The sequence below is a fragment of the Natrix helvetica genome (assembly GCF_964273705.1).
Source record: "Natrix helvetica genome assembly, chromosome: 3".
Classification (NCBI taxonomy): domain Eukaryota; kingdom Metazoa; phylum Chordata; class Lepidosauria; order Squamata; family Natricidae; genus Natrix; species Natrix helvetica.
This window is the reverse complement of record NC_138549.1, coordinates 174,701,398-174,718,240: the sequence shown is the minus strand read 5'-3', so window position 1 is coordinate 174,718,240 and position 16,843 is coordinate 174,701,398. Positions and strand designations below refer to the sequence as shown.

General features: G+C 50.1%; 2 protein-coding genes and 1 long non-coding RNA gene across 5 annotated transcripts in view; 1 reads left to right on the top strand and 2 right to left on the bottom strand.

Moving 5' to 3' along the window:
• LOC309390475 overlaps positions 1–16,843 on the top strand; it is a 134,482-nt gene that overhangs the window by 19,151 nt on the left and 98,488 nt on the right. The window lies entirely within an intron of this gene.
• LOC309390423 (signal-regulatory protein beta-1-like) overlaps positions 8,360–16,843 on the bottom strand; it is a 102,969-nt gene continuing 94,485 nt past the window's right edge. For all 3 annotated transcript variants that reach the window (XM_081949761.1, XM_081949760.1, XM_081949759.1), the window contains exon 5: positions 8,360–8,829. In XM_081949761.1, coding sequence (XP_081805887.1) covers positions 8,705–8,829 — 125 coding nt within the window. In that variant the 3' untranslated portion in view covers positions 8,360–8,704. The remainder of the gene's footprint in view (positions 8,830–16,843) is intronic.
• On the bottom strand, positions 9,365–15,328 carry LOC309390437 (tyrosine-protein phosphatase non-receptor type substrate 1-like; the record flags this gene model as incomplete). The annotated part of the gene is made up of 4 exons (XM_081949781.1): positions 9,365–10,330; positions 11,692–12,018; positions 12,621–12,962; positions 15,244–15,328. 4 exons carry the CDS (start codon positions 15,326–15,328, stop codon positions 9,945–9,947), a joined length of 1,140 nt encoding a protein of 379 aa, XP_081805907.1. The 3' UTR covers positions 9,365–9,944.

The window sequence follows — 16,843 nt, the reverse complement described above, 5'->3', positions numbered from 1 at the left end:
ACTTTTGGGGAATTATTAAAAGAGGCAGAACATTATATATTTGCAAAGGAGAAATGGAGAAAAATCTTAACAAAGGCCGAAAACAGCCCCTGCTATAGCCTCCAGCAGAAGCCTCAAATCTTTACATATGGGTATTTTGTACTTGTTAAGAAAGCTATGCTGTGCTATTTGTAAACAAAAGGCCTTCAGCCACAGCTCCCACAGGACTTTGATTAAAAATGTATATTTCCCCCATCCAAAATCTAAGGAAAGGACACGACCTTTAGGAAATAAACAGGATTTACCCATCACCATTGGAATAGTAAAAGTCACAAGGTTCCCTACATTGCACGACCCCTCTGGAGCATCTCAAACACCAAACACCAAAACCTTATAAAAATCCATCCATTCTCTCAGCATTTTGTCAGCTACTCCAGAAACATAATAATAATAATAATAATAATAATAATAATAATAATAATAATAATAATAATAATAATAATAATAATAATAATAATAATAATAATAATAATAATAATAGCGGGAGCGCTTCCGCGGAGATACAAGTGAATTTCCACTCTGGAATCGCATCCAAGGAGCGTCATGGTTTTAATGTCTTCAACAGCCACGGGGAGCAAGACATCTCTTAATCTCATGGTAGGGCTGAGTCTGGGTGGTGGCCCTGCGTTCCTTGGAGGAAGTGGAGGAGGAGCTTCCAGGGGAATGGCTGCTGACCTCTGATGAAGGGGGGGTGCTCCCGGCCCTCTTTCCATCTGGAGGGTCGAGGATTAAGAGCAGCGACCACCCTGGCTCTCCATAGAGCCTAATTTGGCCTTCCAGGGTGGTCAAATAGCCAGGATGATAAGAAGATTGTCCCAGCTGAAGCCGAGATGGGAGTTGGAGGCGGAGTTATGGTCGGAGCTCCAGCTGGAGGGTGGCGATGGCGGCGAGGAGCGAGGCAGAGCGAGGCAGAGCGAAAAAGTGGCGGCAACGGCTCCCAGCAGCCTGGGCAGCGAGACGGCGGTATCAGCGATGCCAGCAGGGCCGAATTGGAGGGTGAGGACCGCCGGAAGGCCGTTCGGGGGCGGAACGAGGCTCGTGACGTTGGAGGCCGAAGAAGGCCTGCGGAGAGCCGTAGGCCGGCTGGAGCAGCGCTCGGGCCTGGACCAACAGCGGGGGGTCGTTGAAATAGGGGGGTGGGCAGGCCACGACAAGTCCAGCCGTTAAAGATCTATGGAGTCTGGAGCCTGGACCCTGGCAGAGGGAGGAGACCTGTGGCACCAGGGGCAGGAGACATAGTGCTAGGAGGCAGAGGATTCATCAACCCCTGCCATCTGCCATCTGCCTGCCAAGACTGTGCCCAGGTGTCCCTCGTTGATCATCAACAACTTTTTACAACTACCTGCCCACTTGTCATTTTGACTATCTACAACTGCTCCCGAGCCAACTGTTGTGTGTGCCTGCGTGACTACCCCCACCATCTCTCACCAGCCCACTATCAAAATCCATCAAATATCCATTTAAACCGTCTGCCTACCTACACCACAGATTGCCTCCCGGCCTCCATCTTTTTACCATCTTCCTACCACCTACTCTCCATCTAGTTACTGTCTTCTCATCATCCCCTTATTTATCATCTGATGTGGAACCTGGCTTGCTGACTCATTTTAACATCCATAGCACCCTGGCCCTGGATACAGCGCTTCCAGTATATATTCGAGGTCAGACTTGCTCCAGCTGCGGGAGTCCCCCCTCTCGCAGATATGGCCCTTTGCCCTTTCAAGGGCCCACCTTAATGACGGGTTTGTTAACACCGAGAGGTGGAGGAAGCGAAGACTTAGGGGGTTTTTAACTAGATGTTTTTTATCCATTTTAGGGGGTTCCAGGGTGGGTGGGAGGGATCAGGCCAGGAGGAGGACTTTAGCCAGACGAACAGGTGAGGTCAAGGAGGGAGTGAGCGGAGTGGGGAGGGGGAGGGAAAATGACATTCCTACAGAGGGTTGTTTTATTCCAACGGTCGTGGGGAGGGGTGGGTGCGAGGACCGAACAAAATCTCGTAGTCGGTTGGGAGACCGTGGCTGTTGGACACGCCTGGTCGCTCGTACCAACCCCTGCAGCCTAGGTGGCCAGGACCTACAGAGCCAGGGCCTGAGGCTGATGCTCTGCAATGCAAGGTCCATTGTTAACAAGGCCCCCATCATTAATGAGTTGATCTCAGAGGGGGAGCCGGACCTTGCAGGGATAACGGAGACCTGGTTGGGTCACGAGGGTGGTTTACCCCTCGTGGAGATGTGCCCACCAGGCTACTGTGCATGTCATCAGCCGCGGGCCCTGGGAAAGGGTGGTGGGGTGGCGGTAATTATTCGGGATTGTCTAGAGCCGAGGGAGTTCACTGTTCCTCAGATCTCCGGGTGTGAGTCCCTTGGTGTGAAATGGGGCCCAGGGAGGCAGTTGGGCTTGCTGATTGTATACTTGGCTCCTCGCTATACATCAGCGGCCCTGCCTGAGCTCCTCGAGCTGATCGCAGAGACGGCGGTGGATACCCCCAAACTTGTGGTTATGGGGGATTTCAACCTGCCGTCGACGGGCGAAGCATCCGAGGTGGCTCGGGAGTTCATGGCTTCCATGACAGCCATGGACCTGTCCCAATTAATTCAGGGCCCCACACACGAGGGTGGACACACACTGGACCTTGTTTTTATATCTAGACAGTGGACGAGTGATCTGGGAATAGGGGATCTAGTTATTACACGCCTGTCATGGTCAGACCACTCTTCTCTCTGGCTCGACTTCCCCGGCGCTACCCCCCACCGCGGCGAGGCGGAACCTGATTGTCCCAGATGGTTCCGCCCCAGGCGACTGATGGAACCGGATAGGTTCCAGACAGAGCTTGGGCCACTTCCTGTAGCCCTGACCCGCTCCCGGACAGAGGACCTAGTGGCCGCATGGAATAAAGCGGCTTCTGGGGCCTTGGACCGGGTAGCGCCTTTGCGGCCTCTCCTGCGGCAACGAATCACCCTGGCTCCTTGGTTTACCGAGGAGCTGAGGGTGATGAAACGCCACAAGAGACGCCTAGAAAGCAGGTGGAGGTCCTCACGCTCCGAATCTGACCGAACACAGGTAAGAGCCTATTTACGGACCTACCTTGTGGCACTGAGAGCGGCCAAACGCAGACATTGTGCCACTCTTATTGCGTCCGCGGATAACCGCCCTGCCGCCCTGTTTCGAGTGACCCGCTCCCTCTTATCACAGAGGCCGCGGGAAGCCCCTTTGCAGGGTAGAGCAGAGGAGCTTGGGGAATATCTGCAGGACAAAATCGATCAGATCCGGAGTGGATGGGCCCCCTTCAGTGGACCAGGGGAGACGTCGGAAGCAAGTCTTGAGACACCACGCTGGGAGGGGTTTGACTCTGTTGCCCCCGAGGATTTGGACAGGTTACGTGGGCGACTGCGAGCCACCACATGTTTACTGGACCCGTGTCCCTCCTGGCTTGTACTGGCATCCTGGGAAGTTACACGAGGCTGGCTCCTGGGTCTGGTGAACACTTCACTTGAGGAGGGGTCCTTGCCGGCCGCCTTGAAAGAGGCGGTGGTGAGGCCCCTGCTCAAGAGGCCTTCCCTGGATCCGGAGGAGCTAGCTAATTACCATCCTGTCTCCAACCTTCCCTTTTTAGCGAAGGTTGTAGAGAGTGTGGTGGCACAACAGTTCCCACGTCACCTGGAGGAAGCAGACTATCTAGACCCACACCAGTCCGGCTTTTGACCCGGTCACAGCACGGAGACGGCCTTGGTCGCGTTGGTAGATGATCTCTGGAGGGCCAGAGATAGAGGTTGTTCCTCTATCCTGGTCCTATTAGATCTATCAGCGGCTTTCGATACCATCGACCATGGTATCTTATTGCGCCGGCTGGAAGAGGTGGGCGTAGGGGGCACCGTTTTGCGGTGGTTCCGCTCCTACCTCTCCGACCGGACGCAGTGTGTGTTGGCAGGGGAGCAGAGGTTGACCCTGAGGCCACTCACCTGTGGGGTGCCACAGGGGTCGGTCCTCTCGCCCCTCCTGTTCAACACATACATGAAGCCGCTGGGTGAGATCATCCGTGGTTTTGGGGTTGGATACCATCTGTACGCTGATGACATGCAGCTGTACATTTCCACCCCAAACCACCCCAACGAGGCCGTCGAAATGATGTCCCGGTGTTTGGAAGCCTGGATGGGGGACAACAGACTCAGGCTCAACCCTTCCAAGACGGAGTGGCTGTGGCTACCGGCGCCCCGGTTCAACCAGTGGATGCCATCGCTGGCCATAGGGGGCGAACAACTGCCCCCCGTTGAACGGGCGCGCAATTTGGGCGTCCTCCTTGATGCCCGGCTGTCGATGGATGACCATGTGACAGCCGTGGCGAGGGGGGCGTTCCACCAGGTTCGCCTGGTGCGCCAATTGCGCCCCCTATTGGATCGGGACGCCCTACGCACAGTCACTCATGCGCTGGTGACGTCTCGCCTGGACTACTGCAATGCTCTCTACATGGGGCTCCCCTTGAGATGCACCCGAAGACTACAGCTAGTTCAGAATGGGGCCGCGCGGGCCATCATGGGAGGAACAAGATACTCCCATATAACACCACTCCTGCGTGAGCTGCACTGGCTACCTGTGGTTTTTCAGGTGCGTTTCAAGGTGTTGGTTACTATCTTTAAAGCGCTCCATGGCAAGGGACCTAGTTACCTGCGGGATCGCATCTCACCTCACACATCTCTACGACCTATCCGCTCTCACAGGGAGGGACTCCTCCAGGTGCCATCCGCCAAGCAGTGCCAACGGGTGGCGCCTAGGAGTAGAGCCTTCTCTGTGATGGGCCCAACCCTCTGGAATGACCTCCCCTCTGATATTAGAACTATTAACGACCTCCGCTCCTTCCGATAGAAGCTTAAGACCCACCTGTTCCAATTAGCTGGCTTAGCCGATTTATAGCTCCATCTTTCACCTCCTGGCAAACATCTTATCGTGGAATTTTTAAGGGAATTTTAATCTTATTTGTATTTTAATTAAATATGGTACAGTATATTTTCTACCTCCTCCGTCTATGTCTATGTTTATGTATATGTATTCTATTTTGATATGTATATGGTTTTTAATAATGACTGTTCACCGCCCCAAGTCCTGTTTAGGAAAGGGCGCGGTTTATAAATAAAAGTTTGATTGATTGATTGATTGATTGATTTAATTTGTAGACCGCGCCCTCTCCCAGAAAGGACTCGGGGCGGTGTACAGTCAAATTAAAACAACAATATGGATACATAAATATAGATATATACAGACGGAGGAGGTAACATATACACTGTACAGTAGTAGTTAAAATTCGAATTAAGAAATTAAAAATTACCCTTAAAAACCCCAGAATAAGATGTTACCAGGAGGTTAAAAATGGGACTATAAATCGGCTAGGCCAGCTAATTGGAACAGGTGGGTCTTGAGTTTCTGTCGGAAGGAGCGGAGGTCGGTAGTAGTTCTGATATCGGGGGGGGGGAGGTCATTCCAGAGGGTTGGGCCCATCACAGAGAAGGCTCTACTCCTGGGCGCCACCCGTTGGCATTGCTTAGTGGACGGCACCCGGAGGAGTCCCTCCCTGTGGGAGCGAATTGGTCGCAGGGATGTATGGGGTAGGATGCGATCCCACAAGTAACTAGGTCCTGTGCCATGGAGCGCTTTGAAGATGGTAACCAACACCTTGAAACGCACCCGAAAAACCACAGGCAGCCAGTGCAGCTCGCGCAGGAGAGGTGTTACGTGGGAGTACCTGGTCCTCCCCATGATAGCCCGCGCGGCCGCATTCTGAACTAGCTGTAGTCTTTGGGTGCATCTCAAGGGGAGCCCCATGTAGAGAGCGTTGCAATAGTCCAGACGAGACGTCACCAGCGCATGAGTGACTGTGCGTAGGGCGTCCCGGTCCAATAGGGGGTGCAATTGGCGCACCAGGCGAACCTGGTGGAACGCCCCCCTCGCCACGGCTGCCACATGGTCATCCATCGACAGCCGGGCATCAAGGAGGACGCCCAAATTGCGCGCCCGCTCCACGGGGGGCAGTTGCTCGCCCCCTATGGCCAGCAATGGCATCCACTGGTTGAACCGGGGCGCCGGTAGCCACAGCCACTCCGTCTTGGAAGGGTTGAGCCTGAGTCTGTTGTCCCCCATCCAGACCAGAACGGCTTCCAAGCACCGGGACATCATTTCGACGGCCTCGTTGGGGTGGTTTGGGGTGGAGATGTACAGCTGCGTATCATCAGCGTACAGATGGTATCCGACCCCAAAACCACGGATGATCTCACCTAGCGGCTTCACGTATGTGTTGAACAGGAGGGGCGAGAGGACCGACCCCTGTGGCACCCCACAAGTGAGCGGCCTTAGGGTCGACCTCTGCTCCCCTGCCAACACACATTGCGTCCGGTCAGAGAGGTAGCAGCAGAACCACCGCAAAACAATGCCCCCTACTCCCATCCCCTCCAGCCGGCGCAATAAGATACCATGGTCAAGTGTGTGTGTGCGTGTGTGTAATGGGGGTCTGGCTCGGACCGATCAGCTGAGAGGCTGGCAAAGAAGTGGCGCTCGGAGGAAGAAGGCAGAGATGCTGGCTGGCATTCGCTTCCCTTACTTTTCGCCGCCGCTGCCCCGGCAGGAAGGAGCATTACCACCCCCTCCCTGCTGGTTGCAGCCCAGGCCCCGCCTGCCCTGCTTAGCTGAAAGTGGCGAGGGAGCAAGCCGCAATGAGCAGGAAGGGAAATGAGCGCCGGCCACATACACACACACACACACACACACAGACCACTTGTTGCCGTGCAAGGTGAGCGCTGCTGGGGAGAAATCAGGGGGAGAGGGGGGAGAAGACCATCTCTAGCAGAAGATTGTTTTCTTCTCCCACTCCCAGATTTCTACCCAGCAGCGCTGGTCTCGCGCGGCAACAAGCGGTGTGTGTGTGTGTGTGTGTGTGTGTGTGTGTTTGTAACAGGGGCTGGATGGGACCGATCACCTGAGAGGCTGGCAAAGAAGTCTTCCCCACTGCCGCGAAAAGGCAGGGATAGTGACCAGCGCTCATTTCCCTTCCTGCTCATCGCGGCTTGCTCCGTCGCCACTTTCAGCTAAGCAGGGCAGGCGGGGCCTGGGCTGCAACCAGCAGGGAGGGGGTGGTAATGCTCCTTCCTGCCGGGGCAGCGGCAGTAAAAAGTAAGGGAGGCGAATGCCAGCCAGCATCTCTGCCTTCTTCCTCCGAGCGCCGCTTCTTTGCCAGCCTCTCAGCTGATCAGTCCCAGCCAGACCCCCATTACACACACGCACACGCACACTTTGCTGCCGCGTGAGGCGAGCGCTGCCAGGGAGAGATCAGGGGGAGGCGAGGGGGGGGGGGAGAAGGCATCCCTAGCAGAAGTTTGTGTTCTTCTCCCCCTCCTGCTGATTTCTCTCCGGCAGCGCCAGTCTCGCGCCGGGGCAAGCAAGGTGGCTCTCAAAGAGAATGAAACGGGTGCAGCGCTCTTCCAACAGCCGAGGAAGGAAGAGGAGCCGGGCTTCAGGAAAGCCCCCCTGGAAAGGACAATAAACGGCCCCAAAGAATCTGTTTCTGCTTCCAGAGGACATCTAGAAGGGCGGGGGAGGCCATTTTTTCCTTCCCCAGGCTTCAGGAAAGCCTCCGGAGCATGGGGGAGGGGTGCATGCTGTCTGTCTGTCTGTGTGTGTGTGTGTGTCACGTGCGCATGCGCAGTTGGGTGGGGAATTGAGTGGGCACGCGGGGGGGTGCAGTAGCGAGCGTGCACGCAATTCTGGCACGCCGTAGAAAAAAGGTTCGCCATGACTGGTATAGGGTTTCCTGCCTAGGCAGGGGGTTGGACCAGAAGACCTCCAAGGCCCCTTCCAACTCTGCTATTGTATTGTATTGCATTGAATAAAGAGGACTGAAAGGGGAGTGGAGTTTGCAGGAGACAATCCGTTCACTTAATTAGTGTGAAGATTTATTCATGATTCTCAGAGACTCCTGGCCAAGTATTTTCTTGCACAGCAGTTGCATTTGGAAGATATTGGCCTGACAGCTCTCCAAGCCTGATTAGGTCTGTGGTTGCAAATTTACCCTTGAAAGACGGTTTGAATGAGAGGAATACCTTAATCAAAAGGGGTTTTGTCTGCTTCGTGGTTTTGGGAAGCTTAGGTCAGAACAGTTGTCCCAAAGGTGCTAGTTGAAAAAGGCGACTGGATTTTATTTTTCCTTGAAGACGTTTCGCTTCTCATCCAAGGAGCCTCTTCAGTTCAGTCAGAAGCGAAACGTCTTCCAGGGAAAAAAAGGAAAAGCACCTTGTGACAATCCAGTTTGGGATAGATTCATTTTAGTCACGGACATAGCAAAACAACACGAGGTTGATTTTTTAAAATTTCCATGTTGATTTTATAAGTTTCTAATGCTATGTGTTTGAGAGAGTGAATCATTTTAATATAACATTATTGATTCGTTAACCATATTGTTTCTCATCCTGAAAATCTCTTGGGAACAGAAATTCCTAAGTTGAATTTCCAGATTGTTGGACTTCTTGGGGTTTTCTGGAACAATATTTTTCATTGTTGCATCCAAAGTCTATGTAGATTCTCAGCCATCCAGGTGACGGTTTGTCCCGAAGAGGCTTTTTCAAAAGGCAACTGGACTTTCTTGTTTTTCTTTGAAGACGTTTCGCTTCTCATCCAAGAAGCTTCTTCAGTTCAGACTGTTGCCTCTGATCTTCTTTATTAGGAAAAAGGAAGAGATGAAAAGTATGGCGGCTATTTTGCTCAGGAAAAGTGCGATGCAAAGAACAAAGAGGTATAGTGGCGATGATGAGGCTGTGGAGGAAAAGAAACAGTGGATTGTTTTGATTTAATCATAATCTCATCTTGGGGAAGTCGGGCGGCCAATAAATTTTAGAAACAAAATAAAATAATAAAATACAGCCTGCTCCATCATACATTTCATCACAGTACAATTAAAAAAACATGAAAATGGCAGTGTTCACTCCCCTACATGTTTTATCAACTCCAGTGCATGAGATCAGCTATCTTCATTCCATCTAGGGATAGCAACCGCACTTAGACTTATATACCGCTTCACAGTGCTTTCCAGCCCTCTCTAAGTGGTTTACAGAGTCAGCCTCTTGCCCCCAGCAATCTGGGTCCCCATTTTACCCACCTTGGAAGGAGAGAAGCCTGAGTCGACCTGAAGCCTGGTGAGATTTGAACTGCCAAATTGCAGGCAGGTGGCACTCAGCATAAGTAGCCTGCAGTACTGCACTCTAACCACTGCGCCACCTGGCTCAGATTGTCCTTAGTAAGGCTACAGCTGAAATCCTGCGTCCAGTTTTGGTTGCCACATTATAAAAAAAGATGTTGAGACTTTGGAAAGAGTGCAGAGGGTAAAACCTACAAAGGACAACTGCAGGAATTGGGTACGTCTACTCTAATGAAAAGAAGGACTAGGGGAGACATGATAGCAGTCTTCCATTATTTGGGGGGCTGTCATGAAGAAGAGGGGGTCAACCATTCTCCAAAGTACTAGAGGTCAGGACAAGAAACAGAACTTGAATCTAAAATGCACACGATCACTTTTAAAGTGACTTGACACTGTAGATATAATTCAGTCCTTTTCATTTCAGCGGCCCAGGTGTTCCGGAGTTATGCTGGAACACACACATACATGCACACGTGTGTGTGTGCATGATTTGAACCCAGACAACACACTTTTCAATTGAAACAGTTGGTTTTGCAGTCCAGCATGTTGACAGAACTTTTTTAGGAAGAGAAAATGCAACAGAAAACGCAGATATTCCTGAGAAGGGGCTCCGTATATGACAAGGTCTTCCTTCTGAAGTTCCACTATCATCAAACCTTAAGTATATTAAGGTTAAATTGTACAAAGACAATTTAAATCATGACATATTAAGGAGTAATACAATCCAATTTTTTTAAAATGATCTGAAAAACAAAGGGAAAAGCTGCAAGGTGTAAACCAGCAAATTCTCAGAAGAAAGCAAAAGACATTTACTTCCTTCACCTAGTTGTGGAATGAAGAGAGTGATGGTTGTGTTGACGTGCTGGACCTGGCAAAGGAACATGGAGGAGTTCCTCTCTTCACTGACCATCATCTCTAGGCTGCTTTTGAGGGAAAAAGTCCCATCTGGGTTCGAGATCATCGGGCCAACCATTCCTCTTCTGCTTGGGGCATCCTTGGCAAACAACGCCATTTTCGCATCATCTGGGTAAAAGCTTTCTGCGTTGCAAGTGACCGTCACTGAGGAGTTCAGCTGGACGGGAGAATGTGGGTTGGTCTCAAGACGCACCTTGGGAGGAACTGAGCAAAGAAAGCCAAAGAGGTCGGTCAAAAGAGCTTCGGACTCCTGGTTCCTCTATGCAGAATAGAGTGGAAATCCAAAGTGATTTTGCTCACCCATTGTGGCATTGGGGAAATAATTCCCGGACAATTAGGATTAAAATATATCTACCCAATTGGGAGCTCTACTCAACTTGACCCAAGTCCCTGGGGAAAGAGCCAGAGGTATTGCGTTTTTACGAAAATAAGGCCCATCTTATTTCTCTTTCGGGAACCCAAAGAAGCACCAGGTCCTATTTTCAGGGGACGTCTTACCTGCTTACCTTAGGTCCAACAGCCAGGCCTTCTTCCCCCCTTCGACACATGTTGTGCTGCTGCCAGATTTCTACTGCAGCCGCTTGCAGCTGCTCATGGCAGGAAGCCACATGGCTTATTGTGCTGGTGCTGCCGCTTACGGCTGGGCGCTGCATGGCCCATCACACTGGTGCCACCGCTCATGGGAGGCTCGTTGTGCTGGTGCAACTGCTCGTGGCAGGAGGCTGCATGTTGTGTTGTGCCATTGTGTGCATGAGCTGTGGCACTGGTGCAACCTACCATGTGGCATCCTGCTGTGAGCGGTGGGCCTGCGGCCATCTTTTCTTTTGGGTCTTTGGCCTGCCACACTCTCTATTCTTCTACTGTGCATTTTCTACGGTGGGAAAACGGGAGGGGGGATTGTACGGAGTTAGATGCTATGTAGCTATAACAACATTCTTTCTAGAAAGCCAAGGTCATCCTTTGTCTTTGCACTTCTGCACCTGACTGGAACTGGATGGGTGGAAACTGCCAGCGTGACAGTGGGAGATTGGACCATGGGATGGACTTGTGGGTGTGGGGGGCAAGATCTTGAACTTTCAACTGGGTGGGGAAAAAAGCAGCTACCAGCGGCCACAGAAGAAGTCGGAAAGCAGGTGTCGGGATGTGGGAGGCCTGGCTGTGGTGGTGCTATGGGCAGCTCCACCCCCACACACCCTGCTGTAGCTTTATTTTTGTGCATGCGCCTCACCCCACCTTGAACAACCAGACGTTGGCCGGGACTTAACTAGGGTTTATTTGGGGGGTAGGGCTTATATTAGGTGGAGGCATGAAAATCGGACTAGGGCTTGTTTTCAAGGTAGGGCGTATTTTGGAGGAAACTCAGTAGAAGGTCATGCTAAAAACCTTTTCCCCACAACCGCAGCCCGATGATGGAGCTTTAGGTTTAGAAATCATGACTGCTCTTAATGGGCTTCCATGGGTGGAGAACCTGATTCTTCCTGGTGTAATTCCTTCTACGTGAAGGGCCTTCTACTAGGTCTGGACCGCATGGCCTTCTCCCTCTCTTCTACCCAAGGTTCACCTGCCTCTTAGGACATCCCCAAGTGTGAAGGTCTGCCGGAGGGGACCACGTTCATCCAATGATGTGTGTTTGATCTGGCAGGTCAGCCAAGACTTCACGTCTCCTTCCTCCAGTGGGATTTCCACCGTGCTCTCCGCTCGGTACGAGATTCCCTCCTTTTCATCCAAATTCAGGATGTTGGCTGGGGCAGCCGGTATTTTTTTCCCATCCTTAAACCAGCTGATCGTGATCTCTCGTGGGGAGAATCCCCCTGTGGAGCAGCTGAAGGAGGCCTTAGACCCTGCCGTGATTCTTCCTGTGGGGCCGATAAGCACAGGCTGGGATGGCATGGCTGAGGGAGAAAGTAGAGAGAGAGACATCAGTTGATGTTCCTCAGAGACAATACAGGAGACCCAGAGATGGTTTTTGGTCGGAGAGACACAACTTTGAACATGGGATTTACTCCCACGTGTCCAGGGGTGGGATTCAAAAATTTTAACAACCGGTTCTCTGCCTGGTTGCTGGGTGGGCGTGCCCATGGTGGGTGTGGCCTACTCAGTCTCCTGCACCATGAAGGGGGGGAGATTTCTCCCTTCCCAGGGTGCGGAGGCTTTTCTTGAGCACCCAAGAGGCCCCTCCGTAGGCTGGAAATTTTTTCTGGACTTCCTGAACTTCCAGGAAGCCCATTTTTTGCCCTCCCAGAGACTCTGTGCGGGCCCTGCACTTACCTGGCATCCAAAACGGGCCATGTGGAGACTCCTGGGAGGGTCTGGGTGGGGTGGGTGGGGCCAGCCAGTCCTTGCAACTACCAGTTTGGTGAACCAGATCTTAAAATTAGCCTCCGGTTTGCCTGAACCGGTCCGAACCGTCTGAATCCCACACCTCCACGTGTCTCATGATTGACTGGGAACATCTCCCTCCATCCCCAGATATGAAACGGGAAGGGCCACTTACCAATCTCGGAGACCAGAGTGCCTTCCCCCGAAGCCAGCTCTCTCTCTTGGAGTCCTGCCCTGAACTTCACATAATAGTAGGTCCCGGCATCGTCAGGATGGACATTTTGGATGTCGATGCTGAAGTCTGTGTTGGATCCTGGGATGACCCTCACCCCCCTGTTGGAAGTTTCTTGTTTATCGGTGAAAATGGGGCCCTTGTTTCTGTCCATCCCTTTGTACCACCGCATACCTCCAGGTAAATTAGCTCCAATCAGTGTATAGCTTCGAGTGATGGTCTCTCCTGCTTTCACCGATATGGACTCCGGAAATTGGGTTACCTCTACGTCCTGTCCTGTAACAACTGAGACAAAAAAGAGACACTTTTGTAATTAGGTTTCCTTTAGAAAGTGGTCACCACCATGGGTGATGCTCCTTCTATGTCTACGATTCTTTACACCAATCTCCCAATCTGTAGAACAACTTAATAGTAAAGTTGAAAGTGGTCGTCACACTTCTGGGGACAAAGGACCCCTGGGGGTCTCCTTCGGACATCAGAATGTTTGGAATTTCCTGAATGCAAACCTTCTGGCGTATGATCTGACCATTCTTGAATGACTGCCATGCAGAGGGCTCATTTATAAGGTGGGGGAGTTTTGCATTTTATTCGCTTTTATTCAACGTGTATCCAGGGGAGGATTCCATCCACCATTACTACTGGTTCAGTAGTAAAACATTTTGTGCGCGCGTGCGCATGTTCATTTTAAACAATCTGTGCATGCGCACAACATTAAAAAATGAATAAAAATTACATTTTTAAAATGAAGATTGTTCTGCATATGTGCAGAACAGAAAATAAAAATGGGTCACCGATCATAGAACTGGTACCGTCACGTGTCTGCCGGAGTTATTAGCTATTCGGCTGAACCGGACTGAATAGATAGGAACCCACCTCTGCTTGTATCTTTCTAATGTGTTTTGATTTTAATTTGATGTAAATTTTAAACCTTTCATCCACATATTCTCCCATTGTTCAAGCATTACATTATCTCCAAAGTTCCTTGCCCACTGACTTTGGAGCACATTTTTATCCATCTCAGATTATGTTGATTTTCAGTTTTTCATTGTTTATGCTTAAGGGCAGTGTTCTGTCCCGTGATTCTAATGAATATGCAGACACAGGCTTGGCTGTCTGCCACGATTAATGACAGAGATAAAGCCACCCCTTGGCTGGAGCCTAGAACGCTATCTTCAAGAAACCAAGATTAGACTTACGGAATGCTTTCTCAACGGCTAGTAAAATGGACTGTTGTTTCCAGCAAAGATTCCCCTCCCGTCGCTCCACCTATAAACTCTTTGGGAGGGGCCACAACAGTAGCCACCTGTCCCTATTTCCTTCTATGACGTCTTCTCCACAGCTGCTCCCTTCTCTTCTCAGCTCTACGCCTACGCACATCAGGGACAACCTCCCTCTGTTCCTCCTCACTGCTCCCTGACCCAGATGCCACCTGATGGTCAACAGGCTTCTCCAGTTCCTACTCTGACTCCAAATACCCTCCAGAATCTTCCTCATCCTCCAGAGCAGTCCCACAATGGTCTGAGCTGTCAGAGTCCACCAACAGCTCAGCCGGCCGCTGCTGGGCCACAACAGGCAGGGATGTTAATGTTATGCTTAAGGACAGCCCCACAGGGTGTTTAAATGCAGCCCAGAAATATCAAAGCACCGGCCCTCTGGTGACTCTGGCAGCTAAAATGGGCCATGTGGAGCCGACCAGCACCTCATTTTCACTCTTCATGGCCTCCTGCAGCAATCTGCTGGCCGAAAACAGGCTGAAAAACAGGCCGAAAAACGAGCAAAAAATGAGCCAAAAAACAGGGCGGAAACAGGTGAAAAAAGGTGAAAAACAGTCCAAAAACTGGCCCCAAAATGGGTGAAAATGGATAAAAATGGGGCTGAAAATGGGCCAAAAGAATGGCTTCTTTCCAGAGATTGTGGGTGCTTCATCATTGGAGGTTTTTAAGAAGAGAGTAGGCAGTCATTTGTCTGGAATGATATATGGTCTCCTTCTTGAGCAGGGGGTTGGACTAGAAGACCTCCAAGGACCCTTCCAACTCTATTGTTCTGTTTGTTTTGCATTGCTGTATATCAGCTAAAGCAAAAAGGCCATAAGAGGTCAGAAGGAGGACTTCCCTGACAGTGAGAACTATTAATCAGAGGAATACATTAGCTTTCCTCCTGGACTTTTGGTCGCCCCATCACTGAGGCTTTCAAGAAAAAAATGACCAACCGTTTTTTTTAAGATGGTGTGAGGACTTCTGTATTGAACAGAGGTTTGGATGAGATGACCTCTAATCTTCTTCCAACCCAGATTGTAAGAGTTATAGAAGGTGTGGTCCCAATATCTTGAAGTCCCCCACCGCAAGGATCAAATCAAAGTAAGATGGACCTAGATCTCCAGAATCCCAGAGCTCTGAGGTTCTTCTCTTGCTCCCCCAAAATCTAACATCTGGAACTGGCTTTTTCAGTGAAATCTTATCTTCTCCCTGTAGGTTTGAAGCAGTCTTAATATTCTTCTGGAACCGGAATTTACTCCAGTTGTAAATCTGAGGATGGAGCCTGCCTGATCTCAGCTGTCAACACTCACCCAGATGTTGCAGAAGGAGGAGCATCAACAGCAGCAGCAGCTGAAGAGGAGCAGGGATTCTCTTGAACGAGCTCAAGGCAGCCATGTCCATAGTAGTAGGAGAAGCATCTGGGGTGACTTCACCGTCTGGGTCTTTCCTCCTGTCGAAATAGCAAAAGAGGAACTCCCATTTCCTCTTTGTAAATTTTGACTATTTTCTGACCTGTAAATATGACAGTAAATGAAGTCACAGCAGTTCTGCTGACTTCGCAGAAGGAATAAAAATCTTCCCTAAATGGGCAATATTCAGCCACTGAGCTTCCCTCAGTTAGAACTGTATTATGATTTATTATTGCTTTTATATATTAGAACTGGTCTTCCCTCTAATAGAATTGTATCAGCCCAATGAACTGCTGATTCTGTTCTACAGATGAATTACTAAGTCTGTCATCTGCACCTCCCTAACTGTCTGGTTTGGCTCTGCAACCCAACAAGACAGACAGAGACTTCAGAGGGCAATCAGAACTGCAGGAAAAACAATAGCTACCAACCTGCCTTCCATCGAAGACCTGCACACTGCACGAGTCAAAAAGAGGGCTGTGAAAATATCTACAGACCTTCGCATCATGGATATAAATTATTTCAATTTCAGCCCACAAAATGAGCTATAGGTCACTGCACACCAGAACAACTAGAGACAAGGACAGTTTTTTCCTTAATGCCATCACTCTGCTAAACAACTAAGTCCCACAACACTGTCAAATTATTTACTAAGACTGTATTACTATTCTTCTTTTCTTCCTTCCTAAGAAGAGAAGGTTGGTAGTTTTAAATTTCTGGGCATTTATATCTTGGAGGACCTCTCATGGACCATGGATGCAAACATTCTTGCGAAGAAGGCACAGAAGAGGCTGTACTTCCTGAGAATGCTAAGGAAGATAAATCTATCTCAGCATCTACTTCTGTCCTACTATCGCTGCACTATTGAGAGTGTCCTGACATACGACATTCTTGCATGGTACGGGAGCAGCTCTGCAGCAGACTAAAAAGCTCTACAGAGAATCATTAAAACTGCCCAGAATATCACCTGGACTCCAGCTACCAGCCCTGGATGACCTCTTCGCATCTCGCTGTTTGAGGAAGGTGCATAACATTCCCAGAGACTCTGCCCATCCTGCTTACAATCTTTTTAGACTGTTGCCTTCTGGCAGAAGATACAGAACAATTAAAACTAGGACTGTGCGTCTTCTGAATAGCTTTTATCCCAGAGCTATAATTGCACTCAACAAGGAACTAAAGAGACACCATCAGTGAGCTGTTGGACAGCCCTACTTGGTCCCTTATGTGGATGCTTGGGTGGTTTAGGGGTGGGGAATTTTGGGGTGGGTGAGAAGTCTTTGGGGATTGTTATGTGTGTTGGGCCTGGTCTCTGGGTGCTATGTGAATTTCGTTGTATGTGTATACTGTGTACATACATACATTGACAATAAAGTAAAGTAAGTAATACCTATCTCTTCCCACTTATGACAATAACCATGTTGCATGTATCTTTAAAATCGAAATTGTTTTATTTGTTTCCTAGTATGATTTATGCTGATTGCTTATTTAGTATCCTACGACT